At 37.4% G+C, this 18,395-nt stretch overlaps 1 protein-coding gene across 1 annotated transcript; it reads left to right on the forward strand.

The window, feature by feature from the left end:
- Positions 1–14,258: 14,258 nt before the first annotated feature.
- TAS2R42 (taste 2 receptor member 42) lies at positions 14,259–15,176 on the forward strand. The gene has a single exon (XM_063115548.1). The coding sequence runs from the start codon at positions 14,259–14,261 to the stop codon at positions 15,174–15,176; it is 918 nt and encodes a 305-aa protein (XP_062971618.1).
- The last annotated feature ends 3,219 nt before the right edge of the window (positions 15,177–18,395 follow it).

An 18,395-nucleotide genomic window follows, 5' to 3' on the forward strand; every position in this document is an offset into this window, starting at 1 on the left:
GCATATGTTATTGTCTTGTTGGATATCAAAATTAAGTTGTTATTAGTCTAAAATAATTTATTATAACTATAACATGTTTTTATAAGCCTCATTGTAACCACAACACAAAAACTTGTGAGATATACTAAAAATAAATAGTGAAAAATTAAAAGGTAAAGTTAGAAAAACCACCCAACCACAAAAAAAGACACTAAGACTGGAATAAAGAAAAAAGGATCTACGAAACAGAAAAACAATAGCAAAATGGCAGTAACAAGTCCCTATATATCAATAATAACCCTAAATGTAAATGGATCAAATGCACTTATAAAAAGACATAGAGTGTGTGAATGGATTATAAAACAAGAACCAACAATATACTGCCTACAAGAAACTCACTTAACTGCTAAAGACACACACCAGGTGAAAGTGAAGTTATGGAAAAAGATATTTCATGCAAATGGAAGTAAAAAAAGAGCAGGAGTAGCTATACTTAGACAAAGTAGACTGCAAGCCAAGGAAAGTAAAAAAAAAAAAAAAAAAAAGATACTGGATCATTCATTATGATAAAGGGATCAATTCAACAAGCAAATATAACAATTCTAAATATATACACACCCAACTCCACAGCATCCGGTTATATGAAGCAATTACTATTAGACCCAATGGGAGAGACAGACTTCAATCAGTAATTACTGGGGAATTTAATAACCCACTTTTAGCCAAGAACAGATCATCCAGACAGAAAATTAACCAGGAGATATCACAATCTCATTATAGGCTGACTTGATATAACAGACATTTATAGAGCATTTCATTCAATGGTTGCAGAATACACATCTTCTCAGCAGCACATGGAATATTTGTTAGAATAGACCATACATTAGGACAAAAACCAAGTCTCAAAAAATTAAGAAAAAATCAAAATCATACGAGCTAACTTGTCTGACCACAATGAAATAAAACTCTAGAAACCAACAACAAAAGGGACATTAGAAACTGTACGAATGCATGGAAATTAAACAATATCCTCCTAAACAATGAATGGGTCAAAGAAGAAATAAAAAACAAGAATGAAAACACAACGTACCAGAACCTATGGGATCAGTGAAAGCAGTTTTAAGAGAGAAGTTTATAGCAACAAATACTTACATCAAAAAAGAAGGAAGACTTCAAATAAACAAACTAATGTTACATCTCAAAGAACTGGAAAAATAAGAACAAACCAAACCCCGAATCAGTTGATGGAGATGAATAACAAAGATCACAGCAAAAATAAATGAATTAGAGATTAAAAAACAATACAAAAGATTGATGTAATGAAGAGTTGGTCGTTCAAAAAGATAAACCAAACCTTTGTAGCCTAACAAAGAAAATAAAGACAGAAGACTCAAATAAATAAAATCAGAAATGAAAAAGAAGACATTAAAAAGAAATCTAATCACGACTTATTAATACTTGAGATAGATTATCTCATCACTACTTAGTTTTATGGATTCAACCTTAGAGGCTTTATTACACTACAATTCTTTCCTGCATTTTAAAATTTTTTGCCAATAGGTGTCACTCCTGACCCACAACTACTAGCCTGAATTGAAAGGAGAAGCGACTGCACATCGATTTATCTGCAGTCCTCACAGTGTTTAATCCCAGCTGTTTCCTCTGCAGACTCAGCCAAAACAATATATGACAGCTTTCTTAGTTTTGGGTACTATGATCTTGTTTTTGATTCCGGTTCTCCAGACCTTGGGTTGCAGAGTCACCAACATTTGGACCACAGGGAAGGCAGCCTTCTCATCTAAGTGCCAGGAATATAGCAGTGAACAAAATAGACCCCTGCAGTGAACAAAAACCCCTGCTGTCACGGAGTTTGCATTTTAGGGCTGAGGATGACAAACAAAAACAAAAACAAAAACAAAAACAAATCTATGTTTGATAGTAATAAGTACTAAGGAGGGGAAAAAAACCTGGCTGGGAAGGGGGATATGAATTACCAGAGATGGGTGACTATGGAAGTTCTCATTGGACTGGGGCCTTTTGCATGAAGGTGTGTGGCAGTGAGGGGTGAGCCACGTGGATTTCAATCAGAGGAAATAAGCCTCAAAGGCTCTGAGGCTGGAGGGGCCTGGAGTGTTTGAGGATCTGCTGGGAGGGCAGTGGAGTGCAGGGCAGATTGGTGTGTAATGAAGTCAGATGGGGCATGGGGCTGGGATGGGCGGGTCATGCAGGGTCTTGTCAGCAGTGAGAACTTTGGATTCTACTCTGAGTGAAGCAAGAGCCACGGGAGGGTTTTGAGCAGGGTGCTAACATGATTCGACCTGCATGTTAATGGAATCACTCTGTAGGGTTAGAGCAAAGCAGGGAGCCCAGTAAGGAGGCTACTACAATAATCCAGGTAAGAGATGAGGTAGCTTGCACTAGCCACCATCCCAACCTGGTTACAGTGGGTGGGGTGAAAAGTGGTCAAACTCTGATATATATATATACACACACGCATATATATGTATATATATATGGTTATTAATTAATTAATTAATTTTTTTTTTACATTCTAAGATGTTGTTGTAGAGCAGTTGGGGGGAAGAGGGAAGGAAAAAGTGTGGGAGAAGGAGGAAGGAGGAGTGCGTATTTGAGGCCAATGCTACCCCCCTCATTCTTGCACGGGAGACCAGAGGGCTTCCAGCAGTGGCTTGGTCATTGCTGGGCTGGATACAGATGTCAGGGGGATGTGACTGAAGCCCTTGGCCCTCCACTGCCCTGGCTTGGGAGCCCGGGGTGTTTCTATTGACAGATGGTGGCTGTTGCTGGACTGCTTGTAGGTATCAGGAGGGAGGGAGTAGTTGAGGCCCTAGGCCCCCCACTGCCCCAGCTTGGGAGCCTGGGGTGCTTCCTGCAGCAGCTGGTGGTTGTAGCCAGCCTGGTTGCAGATGGCCAGGGGCATGGCTGAGGCCCATGGTCCTTCCACCTCCCTGGCTTGGGAACCCAGGGGGCCTCCAGTCCTTCCAGGTGTTATAGGTGTTCTTTGGTGATGTGATACCTTTACCAGTTAATATCAAACTTTGTCTCTGATCTGTTGGTATTTTCTTTTTTCTTTCAGTTCTGTGTTGGATTATTTGCTGTTTCCACCACTTAACTCTGCACTGGAACTAATTTGCTGTCCTTTTCTTACTTCTAATATGGGGGTACTTCCTGTGGGGACCAGCACTTGAACCCTGTGATTGAGCAAAATTGCTGCTTTGCTGCTGATTCCCTGGAGAAGGCTTTTTGTGCAGCTCAGATTTTTTAAAATTAATATTATTTTTTACATTCTATGATGTTACAGAGCAGTTAGAAGGGAGGGGGAGAGGAGAAAGGGGAAGGAAATGTGATGGAAGAAGGAGGAAGGAGGAGGGGTGGGATTGAGGCCTATGGCAACCCCCTCATTCCCACAGGGGAGAACAGGCAGCTTCCAGTGGTGGCTTGGTCATCGCCGGGCTGGGTGCAGATGTCAGGGGGGTGTGGCAAAAGCCCTCACCCCCTACCACCTCAGCTCAGAAACCTGGCGCCCTTCTTGCTGTGGCTTGGTGGTTATCATTGGGCTGGTTGCACATGTTGGGGGGGGCATAGCCAAAGCCCTTGGCCCACCACCACCCCAGCTTGGGAGAGCCTGGGGTGCTTCCTGGGGTGGCTTAGTGGTCATGGCTGGGCTGATTGCATGTGTCGGGTGGGCATGGCTGAGGCCCACAGCCCCCACCCTTGGGACTGGTTGCAGATGTTGGGGGGCATGGCTGAGGTCTCCAGCATCCCCTCTTTCTGGCTTGTTAGCCCAGGGGACTTCCAGTCTTTCTAGGTGTTATGGATGTTCTTTGGTGAAATGAGACCTTTACTAGTTAATATCAGATCTTGTCTCTGGTTGTGGGTACTTAGTTTTTTCTTTCAGTTCTGTGTTGGATTATTTGCTATTCCTACCACTTAATCTCTGTGCTGCAACTAATTTGTTCTTTGCTTACTTCTAAAATGGGCGAACTTCCTGTGGGGACCAGTACATAAGCTCTGAGATTGAGCTAAATTGCTGCTTTGTTGCTGATTCCCTAGGGAAGACTTTTTGTCCAGCTCAGGTTTTAATAGTTGACTTTATATGCACCACTGGGCCTACTGAGATCTGGTGCACCTGGGTTGTGTAGAAATTCCAGTCTGGGCCTGAGTCTTTTCATCAAACTTCACCCCATGCAATTCCATATTCCTGATCAATCTCTTCTGAGTGGTACCATGCTCTTTGTGGGACAAATCGGCTGTGCTTGCTGTGCCCCAGAGTTCTCCCAGTGGCCCTTCTTCCCCACTGCCCGTGCTCCAAACACTTCCTATGGGATGGGACATGCACAGGTCCCTTGCACCAGCCTCTGAATGGGTCTTTTTTTCAGCTGTTGTAGCTCCTAGCTCCTATGTGGGTCCACGGGAACCCTGTCAGTGGTCTTGCTGGCTTGAGGGGCCACCAAGGTCCTCTTCTTCCCAGCAGCCTCCAAGCAACTTCATACGAAGGGCACAGCTGTGGCTTTTGCCAGCTCTTGCTCTGTGCGCTCACCAGCTCCAGTCTGGAAGTGGCTGGGGCTCGAAATGATGGGAGCAATCCTTTCTTTCTCTCATCGTGGCTTCTCCTGCCTCCATGCACTCCGTAGGTCTCTCCTCCTCTTCCCCTGAGCTCTAGCATCCCCAGCTTGGTTGTTGTTGCTTCTTAATCGTTGTAAATTGGTTGATTAGTGGGAGAGAGTGACACTGGGGACAGTCTATTCTGCCATCTTGACTGGAAGCCCCCCTTGGATATATTTTGAAGACAGAACAAAATAGATTTGCTGGTCCACTGTATGTGGGGTACGAGAAAACTTCATTCAAACTATGATGACTTTATCTCTTACCAACAGTTATAATTTACATTTGTGGTTTATTTTTACTTTGTTAACCATTAACAAATAACATGTGTTTATTCATTTGACACTTAGCACAACTCTGTGAAGCAAAAATTAATTCATTTTTACATATGTTGAAATAAAGATTTCGTGAAAGATAGCTTTTGTTTTTTTTGATTCACATAAGTAATTTATTACATATGAGTGCTTAGGACATAGAGACCAAGAGATGAACAACTTTTATCATCATCTTTTCTTTTTAAATGAATATGTAGAAAGTTGATTTGCTACATTTATAGAAATTTATTCCCTTCTTCATATTTCATCCCTTAAAATATCCACGTACATGCACAAGCATTTGTCATTCCTGACATAGTTACTGTTTTGGTAATATGTTCTCTGAAACACTGATATTTTTCTGGAATGCTAGAGAGGAAAAAGAAAATGATCACTGCTATTTTGCACCAGTTTAAATTTGGGGATAAAAATTTCTGAAAGTAAAAATGTTAACAATAACATGTAGATGTCTTTTTACAAATTGCAATGCAGTTTTTTTACACTCCTTCATCACACAATGAAAGATAGCTTTTTAACAACTTTCGTGAAACAGGCCAGGTTCTTGACTCTCTCTCTAAATCCCATTCTGGAAATACCATACAACTGAGAGGAGAGAATTGGATCTTAAGAGCTGCAGTAAAAACTGAAAAACCTTAAAAAGACAGAAGATGACACAGTGTGAGAGAAATTAGCAGCTTGAGCCCTAGGTAGGACAGGAAACATAGTTAAGGGAGATATTTGGGTTTATGCTTTCTCCTGCCTACCACACCGCAAGACCAGTTCCTGGCCCATCCACCGTAAGGCAGACAAATAGCAGTGCCCGCTCAGAGCTGCAGGGTCTGTGAGATGACAGCTGGGCTGCACAGCCCACACTGCTGACGGGGAGAGATGACCACAGGGGACTGGCTGACCTCGAGCCATTCCACCTTCCTCATCACACCTCCAGGGACAGGGGGTTACAAGTGAATGAGAGAAGATTTGGGAAAGGAACAGTGAAGTGTGGAGGTAAAGCATTCCCCAAGGTGAAGGTCACTTGGTGAGAGTCAGCAGACACCGTGGTTCTAGCCTGTGACATGAGTGCCCTCCTCCAGTGAACACACCCTCCACCTTCTCAAAAACATCAGGAGTGTCAAAACCTTGGGCCCGAGCTTCGGTTTCTCCTTAGTACACAGTGTCAGAAAAAGTAACTGATATCTTCAGGGGAATCATGAAAACATGGGAAAAAGTAATCAGACAACTGAAAATAGCATCCACTACAAGAAAAAGACAAAAATGCTGAAAAAGCTAGACTAGATAAATGAGGATTATTTGAACATACAGGTGAGGAATTTGAAATATGCTTAATGGATATTCTCAGAAAGATAAATGGTCATGGGCTTGGGAAAATGGGAAGTTGTTTAATGGGTACAGAATTTCAGTTTTGTAAGATGAAAAAGTTCTGGAGATATGTTGCTTATCAACGTAAATATACTTAACACTACTGAATTGTACACACAAAAAAGGTTAAGATGGTAAATTTTATATGTTTTTTTTTTTACCACAATAAAAAGAAAAAAAGATGAATAGGAAAATTGGCAACATAAAGTAGGAAAGATAAGTTTAAAAAAATGTGGAAATATTGGACATGAAAAAAAAATGAGACGAGACAGGTAGTAGAAAAAGTTCAGCTTCAGACTAAGGAACTTAGTAAAAATCAGGTGAAGATGTCTCCAAGAAGGTGTCATTAAAGAATAAAGGGACATACTGCATAGGAGTGTGCGTGTGTATACATGAGGGGTCTTCAAAGAGTTCATGGCAAGATTTGTATTACCTTTTAATTCCATTTTCCACGAACTTTTTGAAGTACTCTTGCACATATATATATATACATGTATATGAGATATATATATATATATATAGATAGATGTAAATAGTAGAGAAGAGCAATAGGAGTGTCAATATCCGTATAATGAGAGTCCCCCAAAATTAAGACGGAAAAAAATAAAGCAAAGAGCGTGATTGAAGAAAAATCCAACAAATTATTTTATAAAATTAAAGATGAAATTTCTGTCATCGAAAGAGCTTATGGGGGGAAACAGGAGCGACAAGAAAAGGACAGGCACACTGAAACTGGTTATGAGAAATTTAAGAACGTCAGAGTTGATAAGAAAATATCAACCGTGACTACAAACAAAGAGCAGACCGTGCACAGAGTTTAAAAAATCAGATTGACAGCAGAATCCTCCACGGCAACACTGGAGACAAGAAGGAGATGGAGTAATTTTTTAAAAGTAAGGAAGAAAAAGACTTTAAAGATGTAATGTGTATGGAGAGGGCGATAGACATATTTTCTGGTATTTGAAGCCTCAGAAGGCCGTCTCTGAAAGCACTTCCTAGAGGAAATACTCCAGAAAGAAGAGCACAGTATCCAGGAGATGTCAGTGAGCTATGTGGGCTGTAATGTGAGTAAAATAACTTAGCAAATTTTATTTTTGTCTAAAAAGACAATTCTCTTCCCTTGAAATTACTGCCATATAATTAAGAACCGATAGAGAAAGATACAAAATATTCTGTAGTAAGGGTGGGAAACATGGTGTGTTTCTATTCCCTATACAATGGGAATAGAAAGCATGTCAAGGTACTGTCCTGTTCAGTGAAATGATACACATTTGATATGCTTAGGAAAATTAGAGGAAAAAAATATACACAACTCAGGCCTTATTACATTTTGAGTAGAATATGTCACTCTGAAATCAGCATAAAACAATTCAATCCATGCAATGGAAGGCAGGAGAAGAAACGGAAAAAGAAGCAAGACACAATGGAAAACAGAGAACAGGAATGAGCTAGTATAAATAAGACCTAATAGTAATCAAAATAAATTATATCATTAATTTAAACTCACAGATCAAAGATAGAGACTCTTAGATTGATTAAATGTCATCCAGCAAAAATGAATCTATAAGAGATAAAACAAAAGAATACAGATAAAAGAAAAGAAAACAAAATGAGAACAAGTGAATGAGAAAGTATACACCAGGAAAACACAGACTGAAGGAAATCTAGGATTAGCAAATTTGCTATTAGCCAAAATAGAATGTGGTGCAAAAAACGGCAAAACAAAACCTCTGAAAAGAAAAGAAGACAAGTTTATCTAGCTAAAAGGAAAGATATGTCAGGAAGCCATAACAATCATTCACCTAGTGCCTCCTAATAATGTTATTGCAGATATATAAATTAACAAGTGGCAGTGTAATAACGTTATTGCAGATATATAAATTAACAAGTGGCAGTGTAATAATGTTATTGCAGATATATAAATTAACAAGTGACAGTGTAATAATGTTATTGCAGATATATAAATTAACAAGTGACAGTATTGTGTGAGAAACAGATAAATTAAGCATAATGGAAGATCTGGATACATTTCGTTGAAAAACTCATAGATCTAGCAGACAAAAAATAACCAAAGATATAAAATGTATTATTAAGACTGAACATATATAATATATACAATTTTATCAAAAAGTAGAGAATACATATTATCTTGAGCACTCATGACTCATTCTTAAAAAAAACAGGAAACAAATTTTAAGGAATGAACTTCATATATCTCTTTAATTAAATTAGAAAGCAATAGTAAGAGGTTAATTGAAAAACCGCACGACTTGAAACTTACATAATATACTATAAAATAATTTGGTTAAAGAGAAGATTATAGGGCCGACCCCGTGGCTCACTCGGGAGAGTGCAGTGCGGGCAGCACCGAGGCCGCGGGTTCGGATCCTATATAGGGATGGCTGGTGCGCTCACTGGCTGAGCGAGGTGCGGACGACACCACACCAAGGGTTGCAATCCCCTTACCGGTCACAAACCAAACCAAACCAAACCAAACCAAACCAAACCAAACCAAACCAAAGCAAACCAAAACAAAACAACAACGACAACAAAAAAGAGAAGATTATAAAAAAATACAAAATATTTACAACTAAACAATAAAGAAACTATTACATGACAAATACTGTGTAAAGGAGCTAAAGCAAATTCTTTTTGAAGGAGATTTATAGCTTCAAGTAAACTAATCAGAAAACAAAAATACTTAAATTTTTTTATCGTAGTAAAATATACATAGCAGTCACCATTTTAACCATTTTTATGTGCATAGAACTGCAACATTAAGGACAGTCACATTGTTGTGCAACCATCGCCACCACCCATCTCCCGAAATTTTTCATCTCCTCAGCTGAAACTCTGTACCCATTGAACACTAACTCCTCATTTTCCCTCCTGCATCCCCTGGCAACCACCATTCTACTTTCTGTCTCTTCCAAATTGATTGACTGCTGGAGGTACCTCATGTAAGTGACATCATATATTTGTCCTGTCGTGTCTGGTTTATTTCACTCAGCACAATGTCTTCAAGTTTCATCTATATTGTATTGTCAGAATTTCATTCCTTTTAAAGACTGAATAATATTCCATTGTATGCATATACCACATTTTCTTTCATCATTTGCACGTGAGTTGCTTCCACCTTTTGGCTACTGTGAATAATGCGGCTCTGAGCACAGGTGTATAAATATCTGTGAGTCCTTGTTAATAATTCTTCTGGGTATATACTCAAAAATACATTTTGACTGAAACAAGTTAAACATTTAAACACAAAAGATTTGAAAGAATAGCAGAACAAAAGTAAAGACACAAAAGAGGGAAGAAGTGATAAAAGGAAAAATGTCAATAACTGTTAAAATGCAGAAGATTAACAATACGTGGTTTCTTTGAAAAGTTAATATGATGGAAAAACTGGCCAGACTGATCAAGAAAATAAATTTAGGAGCAGCTAATTAAGAAACATACACAACAGCAATAATAACTATAATAAAAGAAACAATAGCATATACAACAGAAAAGAAAAAATGCTATTAACAAAAATATGCTAATAATTTTTTGTTTACCTAGTCGTAGATTATATTGAAATTACATAGGAAAATTGAAAAATACCCAAATTAGCCTGAGAAAAATATTAGGAAAGTTGGATAAGATGATAATCATTAAAGATATAAAATGGTTATCAAATCACATCAAAAGATGATTATCTAATTTTTAAGGAACTGATAATCCATATTTTATCAGTATACAATGTAGTTGATTTTTGTGTCCCTTTACCAGTTCTTCTTTCCTCTCTCTCTCTCCTCCTTCCCTTCATCAACATGATATCTGTCCCCTTGTCTTAAAAAGTTCAAGGAATTGTTGTGATTGTTGTGTCTTCTTCCCCCCCCATGTTTGTTTGTGTGTTTATTAATTTATTTTTAGCTCCCACAAATAAGTGAGAACATGTGGTATTTCTCTTTCTGTGCCTGACTTGTTTCACTTAATATAATTCTCTCTAGATCCATCCATGTTGTTGCGAATGTTACTATTTCATTCTTCTTTATAGCAGAGTAGTATTCCATTGTGTAGATATATCATAGTTTCCTTATCCACTCATCTGATGATGGACATTTGGGCTGGTTCCAATTCTTGGCTGTTGTAAATAGTGCTGCAATGAACATTGAAGTACAGGTATCCCTTCGGCATGATGATTTCCATTCCTCTGGGTGTATTCTCAGCAGTGGAATAGCTGAGTCATATGGTAGATCTATCTGTAATTGTCTGAGGAACCTGCATACCATTTTCCAAAAAGGCTGCACCATTTTGCAATCCCACCAACAGTGTATAAGAGTTCCTTTTTCTCCACAACCTCTCCAGCACTTACCTTTCTCAGTCTTTTGAATATTAGCCATGCTGATTGGAGCGAGATAATATCTCAAAGTGGTCCTGATTTGCATTTCCTAGATGCTGAGTGATGTTGAGTATTTTTTCATGTGTCTGTTAGCCATTTGTATATCTTCCTTTGAGAAATGCCTATTCAGCTCCTTTGCCCATTTTTAAAATTGAGTTGTTTTTTTGCTGTAAAGTTGTTTGAGTTCCTTGTACATTCTGGATATTAATCCTTTGTCTGATGTATATTTTGCAAATATTTTCTCCCACTCTGTTGGTTGTCTTTTCACTCTGTTGATTGTTTCTTTTGCTGTGCAGAAGCTTTTTAGTTTGATATAATCCCATTTGTTTATTTTACCTTTAGTCACCTGTGCTTTTGGGGTCCTATTCATGAAGTCTGTACCCACTCCTACTTCCTGGAGTGTTTCCCCTCTGTTTTCTTTAAGGAGTTTTATTGTTTCAGGATGTATATTTAATGCTTTAATCCATTTTGAGTTGATTTTGGTATATGGTGAGAGGTAGGGTCTAGTTTCATTCTCCTACATATGAATATCCAGTTTTCCCAGCACCATTTGTTGAAGAGGCAGTCCCTTCCCCAGTGTGTGGACTTGGTGCCTTTGTCAAAGATCAGATGGTTGTAGGTGTATGGGTTGCTTTCTGGGTTCTCTATTCTATTCCATTGTTCCGTGTGTCTGTTTTTATGCCAGTACCATGCTGTTTTGATTATTATAGCTTTGTGATGTAAAGTCAGGTAGTGTTATGCCTCCAACTTTATTTGTTTTGCTCAGGATTGCTTTGGCTATGAATGGTCTTTTGTTATTCCTTATAAATGTCTAGATACAATTATATTTGTTGAGCTATGGTAGTGTTTTCGTTTAAAAGAGTATTTCATTTTAAACTTTTATTGATGGTATGAAGAAATGGAAAATAATTTTGCAGATTTATTATGTATGCAGAAACCTTGCTAAATGGTCTTATACTAACAATTTATTGTAGAATACTTTTGGACTTTCTCTGTAATCTCAATTTTAATGTGTGAATAATGACAGTTTGTATTTTACAATTTATTTCTCTTGTTTTTCTCTTGCTTTACTGTGATTGGTGACAACCTCCAAAAAAAATAGACATGGTAAGATGATTATCTCTGACTTGGTCCCAAACTCCAGGGAATGATTTCAATGTGTCATTGATAACTACAGTATTTGCTCTAGGTTTTTGTGGACAACTTTTTATCAGGAAAATGCTTATGTCATTATATTCTCAGTTTGCTAAGAGTATTTATTGTTAATGAATGTAGAATTGTATCAAACATTTTTTTCATGATGTGTCTCCTTTAATTTGTTAATGTGTTGAATTATATTAATTAGTTTTCTAATGCTTCATTATTGGGATTTCATTGATTCTTTAATCCACTGCAGTCTGCCTTCTATTCAGTTGAAGGCCCTTGCTAAGTTAGGTAGGGACCTCCTTGGAACCCAGTCTAGTTTGTAACTGACCTTTCATTAATATCATAAAGTATCAATTACTCTCCTGTAACTCTCCTTGCTCTAAGCTGCTTTGAAACCCTGGTCTCTTGGTTTCCCTCTTCCATCTGACTGCTTTTTAGTTTTTCCTCTGGGTTCTTCATCCTCTGTGTTCCTCAGGGCCCTTGGAGCCCATAACATTTTATGGAATCAAGTGTGTACTGATGTTCCCAAATTTCCGCTTACAGTCCAAATTCCTTTTCTGAGGTGCAGTCACAAACACCCAAGTGCCTACTCCATCTTTCCATTTGGATGACTTGCAGATACTCCAAAATGTTCAAAACAGAACTCATCTTTCAACTTTTCTTCTTTCTCCCGCCCTTTGGCTTCTAAACCTGCTCTTCCTCCAGTGATTCCCTCAGGTCCCAGTACTCCCTGCACCCAGGTGACTCCTGGATGTCATCACTGACTTCTCCTCCTTTTTCTAGCCCCCAAACCCATCATCCAGCCTTATTGATTCTTCCTCTTAAATGCTTCTCGTAGCCACGAAATTCTTTCCAGCTCTAGACATTAATGTGCCTAAAGCTGCCATTTTCCTATCTAAAATACTACCAAATTTATTTATTTTCATTCAGCCTTCCTCTATATAAGAAATTTCCTTTTCTTTCCTTTTTTCTTTTCTTTAATTTTCGTGTCTTGTCTTTTCTTTTCTCCTTCCTTTCTTCTTTCTTTCTAAGTTTTAAATATCTGTACGAAATTAAATAATTTTATCCATAAAATAATTTGCCAATAGCTCATTGTGCAACATCATTCTTGAAATATACCCTTTAAATATTAATTACTAGAATTTAATTGAGGAGTGTGACAGCAACATTGAAAAGAGCCAAGTTTTTAAAATAATTTTTTGAATAATAATGTTGTCTGGCAACACTTGAACTCTAATTACTGATAACAGAATATCTGTTTGCTGACATAGAAACCAAGACCAAAATCTATGATTCTGAGTTTATTTCTGATGCATTGACGACTTTTGTCAAAATAATCATTCCTAGAATGTAGAAGAGATACTTCTGTTTTCTATTTCCTTATTTCATCTGAAAGGATTTTTACCTGTTAATTAAGGCTAAATTGACAACATTAAATCTTTGTCCAAAACAAATAGAACATATATAAAGGCAAAGGATAAAACTGGGAATATGTGTAATTTTGAACATGTTACTCTGAGATATCTGAGGATCATTTAGGCTGTAATCACAGTAAATGATCAGTTAGAGGGCTTTACTTTCAGAAAAGTAGTTTGGGTTTTGGTGTCTTTTTGAGTATTGTTCAATCAGTCCAGAATAAGACTTGGCAGTTTCTTCATGAAATTCTAAGTATCTTCAAGATCCAAGGTAAATGTCACTTCCCCTCCTCCACGCCTCCCACAGCAGTGTTTGTGAATTACCTTTTCTGTGTTCACTTTACATTTTATTCTTAGCTTCATCTCATTGTTTTTTGTTTGTTTGTTTTCACTATTTTATGGACTTCTTAATGCTTTCTCTCTTTTTTAATAACATGTATTGCATTTGTACAAGGTCAGACACATAGCAGACATTCACAAAATATATCCAATGAATAATAACTAAATTATTTAGATTATTTCTACATCTTTCTATGAAAAACACCACAAAGATATTTAGAACCAAATGGTGTAGTATTTCAGATGAGGAGGAAAGTACAAATAGTGAAAAGGAATCTGTCTCATATTTGCATGTTAACATATTTGACTTTAACCTTTGCATCATTACCATACGTGGAAAATTTTACCTGTGCCACTGACAAATGGACACAGAGACTGTTTGGATTAGAATTTAACAGCTCTTTCATAGAAATAAAAACATTTTATGAAGATATGTAAGACTGTATTTCTTAGCAGATCTTTCTGGACTAAGATCAGAATTACAATGAAAGTCGAAAGAAAGCCTTCCTTAAGAGTGTGTGAGACTGTGTCCAACAGCAGGAGGGTTTGACCAAGACTGGAACTGCAGTAAAAGCCACGAAGATAAGCATCAGAAATGAATGCTATTCTGCAACAGTTCGATTGGGAATTTATCAATGAGACAAAGTATTAAATATTTGGATTATTTTCTCCATGGAGATGCTCACTGGATTGGATAAGATTATTCTGATACTGACAATAGCAGGATTCATAATTGGACTGTCGGGGAATGTGTTCATTGGATTGGTCAACTGCTCTGAATGGGTCAAGAACCGAAAAGTCTCCTTAGCTGACTTCATTATCACCTGCTTGGCAATCTCCAGAATCAGTAATCTGTTGGTGTCAATGTCTTCTTCATATATTCTGGAACTATCTTCACATCTATCTACCATTTATGAAGTAAGAAAATCTACTTTCACGTTTTGGAGAATAACTAATCACTTGACCACCTGGCTTGCCACCTGCCTAAGCATTTTTTACTTCCTTAAGATAGCCCATTTTTCTCACTCCCTTTTCCTCTGGCTGAAGTGGAGAACGAACCGAGTGGTGCTTGCACTTCTTGTATTTTCTTCCTTCTCACTGATTTTTGATTTTCTATTGCTGAAATCATTTACTGATCTCTCATTGAATACCTCTAAGACAGATAAAAGTAATCTGACTTTACATAAAAGTAAAATTTCGTATATTAAGAACCTGACTCTTCTCAGCTTGAACTATTTTGTCCCCCTTGCTCTGTCCCTGATCTCATTGCTCCTTTTATTTCTGTCCTTGATGAGACACACGAGAAATTTGCAGCTCAACTCTGTGGGTGCCGGAGACCCCACCACAGAGGCCCATAGGAGGGCAATGAAAATGGTGATGTCTTTCCTCTTGCTCTTCATCATTCATTTTCTTTGCACAGAAGTGGCAATGTGGGTATGTTTTATATTTTCAAACAATGAGTACATAAATTTTGTTATGCTAACATTTTATCTCTTTCCCTCGGGCCACTCATTTATTCTGATTGTGGGGAATAACAGGCTGCGACAAACAGCCTTGAGGATACTGTGGCATCTTAAGAGCCACCTGCAAAGATAAAATCCATTAGCTTTACAGATAGACTTTCAGGAGTCTTTTCTAAGAGAATACCTTAATAAAGAGCCTTTGAAGATTACTTCTACGGTTTTATTTTTCTACTGGGTTCTTTTAAGTATTGTTGAACATAACTGAAATTTTCCCTGACCAGACTGCTTTTGATGATAATTCACAAATGGTCAGTCAATCAAATTTTAAAAGTAATCATTTTTGTTTAGAGCATTGGCAAGCAATATTTTAAAGTCTCAAATAGTACATCAAAGAGAATCTAAATAATGTAACTTTACATGCAAAAGATATGTAATTGCAACTCTGGAAAAAGGCATGTAATTCATTAGAAAGTAAGGTAAGTTATAAGTATTTATTTATTTATCTAGGTGGCTAGCCATGATGAGGATCCAAACCCTTGACCTTAGTGTTACAACATTGTGCTCTAACCTACTAAGCTAACCAGCCAGCCCAAGATAAATGATAAATCTGAGTAGATAGAAGATCTATAAAATGTTCATTAAGAAAACTAATTAAAAAACTAGTCATAGTAGAAAAATCATAACCTCAAAGCTTAAAGGCCTAACTTTTTAAAAAAAAAAGAAAGAAAGAAAAGCAGTGTGTCATTGTTATTAGAGGTCTTGCTGATATTAAGGGAATAAGGTGCTTATGTGAGAATGGGAAAATTTGTAGCACAAAATAAAATAAATTATCTTTAAGTGGAAACTGAAAACACAAAATTGTAATGCTAATCTTAATTTGAAACCCGAATCATAAACATTTTTGATGTTTTCTAGGCACTTACTAATTTTATTAAATTCAAGAACGTGCAATATGTATTTTAGGAGAGGCAGAAATCAATGTTTTTACCATATTATGCAGTATAACTAAAAATATACAGAAGAATTATCACATAATTCAGAATCATATTCATATTGCTACTACAAAAAGCAAAACAATTATACTTTAAGAATGATTATGTTTGTGTGTGTGCATGTGACATGCATTGTGTTGCAGTCTGATCACTGGAGTTCTTAGAGAAACAAATAGAAACAATGTCAGTAAGGAAGGCACAGAAAGCAAATTTATAACAGAATGCCACATGTTTATTGTAAATTTTGTACATGCATATGTATATGTAGTGCTGTTTTAACTGTGATAATCTACATTTAGATAAGGTAACTATAAATAGTAAATAGGTTAAGGGTGGGGAAATTTACTGTAAAATTTGGAATATGATGATATGGATTATAACATCGTACAGATGCATTACATGTATACGTAATAGAATCCTTTAACAATGAAGATTCTTTTAAGGGCTTACTTTTGATATAGTCTTTATATTGTGCTAGAGTAAAGAAACAAAAAGCAGCAATTAAATGATGATAAGTATGTGCTTGTAAGTTAATCTTAACAGAGCCAGAGGTAAGGGCACCACTCTAGGGCTGTGCCCTGGAGCTGGGAATAATGTTAGAATTATTAACATTTCTCCCCCATATGTATATAAAACTAACCTGCATGTGTGTCTGGACTATGTGGTGCTTGCATGTACCAGTAATAATAATGATGTTGATGATGGTTTTAATGATAATACAGCATTTATTTTACTTAACAGTTTGCATTTTTCAAAATAAAATGTACATATATTATTTTGGACACTAACGATATTTTACCAAAGATTGTCATTGTAATTATCTTGCCTTGGCAAAGGTAATGTGTAAATCGACCTGAATATATTTTAGACTTAGATATTGAGTTTGCTTTGTCTAGAAGATATTCTTTGACATAGATGACTTACAGACAACCTTGTACTCTTCACAAGATGATAACCAAAAACATTATTTAGTTTGCCGTGTTAGGACACTTTTCTTTGGTAAGCCAGGTAAAATAATTAAGCCAATTTACAAGCAAGCCTTGCTTCTAATAAGTGAGCCTTAGGGGTAAACGAGTAAACAGCTAGCTGTAATCCACACGTAGGCAGCAATGTTAGGGAAATGGAACTACAAGGATCAGGGCACTATTCTTGACAACAGATGCAAAGCAAAGGACTAGTAAAAGAAGCCCAGGCCATAGGCTGGAGTTGTTGCAACTGAGGTATTGTAATCTGTGTATCTGAATGAAAAGTGAGATCAAGCTGTTCATCCCGTAACAAGGCCTTTGGAGGACTCAGCTGCAGCCAAGCCGCAATCGAAGAGCCATTCCCAACACATGCATTGCCAGTCCCATGAAGCCTGGAGAAGAAAGACTGTCAGGACCAAAGTGATGGAGAAAGAGGGGGATTATTACTGATTCTTGTTGACTGCCCTTCTGTCATCCACCAAATAAACGTTCATTTTAAGCGTCTGCATGGAATGATTATTTATTTCAATTCATCCAGCCAGGTAATTTATAGGGGAGTAACAAATAACCTGTTTCTGTTGCTGAAATCTGCATATTTCTGATCTGCAGGTCTAGTTCTGATGGCATCTGATAAGACATAAATCAGGTACACCAAGGCATGCTTTCTTGAACCCTACTGAATGTATTTGTCAGATAGAAACCCATACCTATCCTGATCTCTAAGAAAGAGGTGTACCAATTTCCTCAATGTCTCAGGTGCTTTATCTGCTATTTCTTAGTGGGTGGATTCTCCTGGCAAAATCTTGGTTAGACCCCATCTTCTCTGTGCCAGGGTCATGCTTTACTGGATGTTTGCATCGCTGCACAGTCATTCTCAATTCTCTTATTACAGACACTGGGTAACATGTTGTCGAGAGTCATCTATTTCCTACTCAGGACCCTAAGACAACCTCCCCAAGAACAAACTGATTTGAAAGTCTGTTGGATGAATTTGAGAAAAATAAATAGGCAACTGTTTTTGTCTCCTTAGACACCAGATCCCATTTCATAACTTTTCAAATTTTTCTTGAAACAAACAAACAAAAAACAATATAAATGCAGCCTCAGAAGACTGAGAAAATTCCCAACCATTCTTATTTTGAGCACTAGGCTCTAATGCTTGTCATTGTAGGGGTTGGTGTTAAAAAGTTAGACTGGCCCTATCTTAGGCTTATCATGAGGAAGAGCCAGTGGAGATGTTTCCTTCTAAGGATTTTGAGGAAAAAAACTGCAGCCCTCAGTTTTGGAAATGGAAGGGGTACGCTAAGTGAAACAAAAGTCTGCAATGAAACGTGAAAGGAATGTTCATGGATGGCAGTGATTAAGCTTTCCATGTGCAAAAGATGAAATCTCTGT

This window comes from Cynocephalus volans, chromosome 12, assembly GCF_027409185.1.
Source record: "Cynocephalus volans isolate mCynVol1 chromosome 12, mCynVol1.pri, whole genome shotgun sequence".
In the NCBI taxonomy this organism is placed as follows: Eukaryota; Metazoa; Chordata; class Mammalia; order Dermoptera; family Cynocephalidae; genus Cynocephalus; species Cynocephalus volans.

Coding starts and splice junctions, on each gene's coding strand:
- TAS2R42 (XM_063115548.1), top strand. CDS start 14,259: ATGCTCACTGGATTGGATAAGATTATTCTGATACTGACAATAGCAGGA.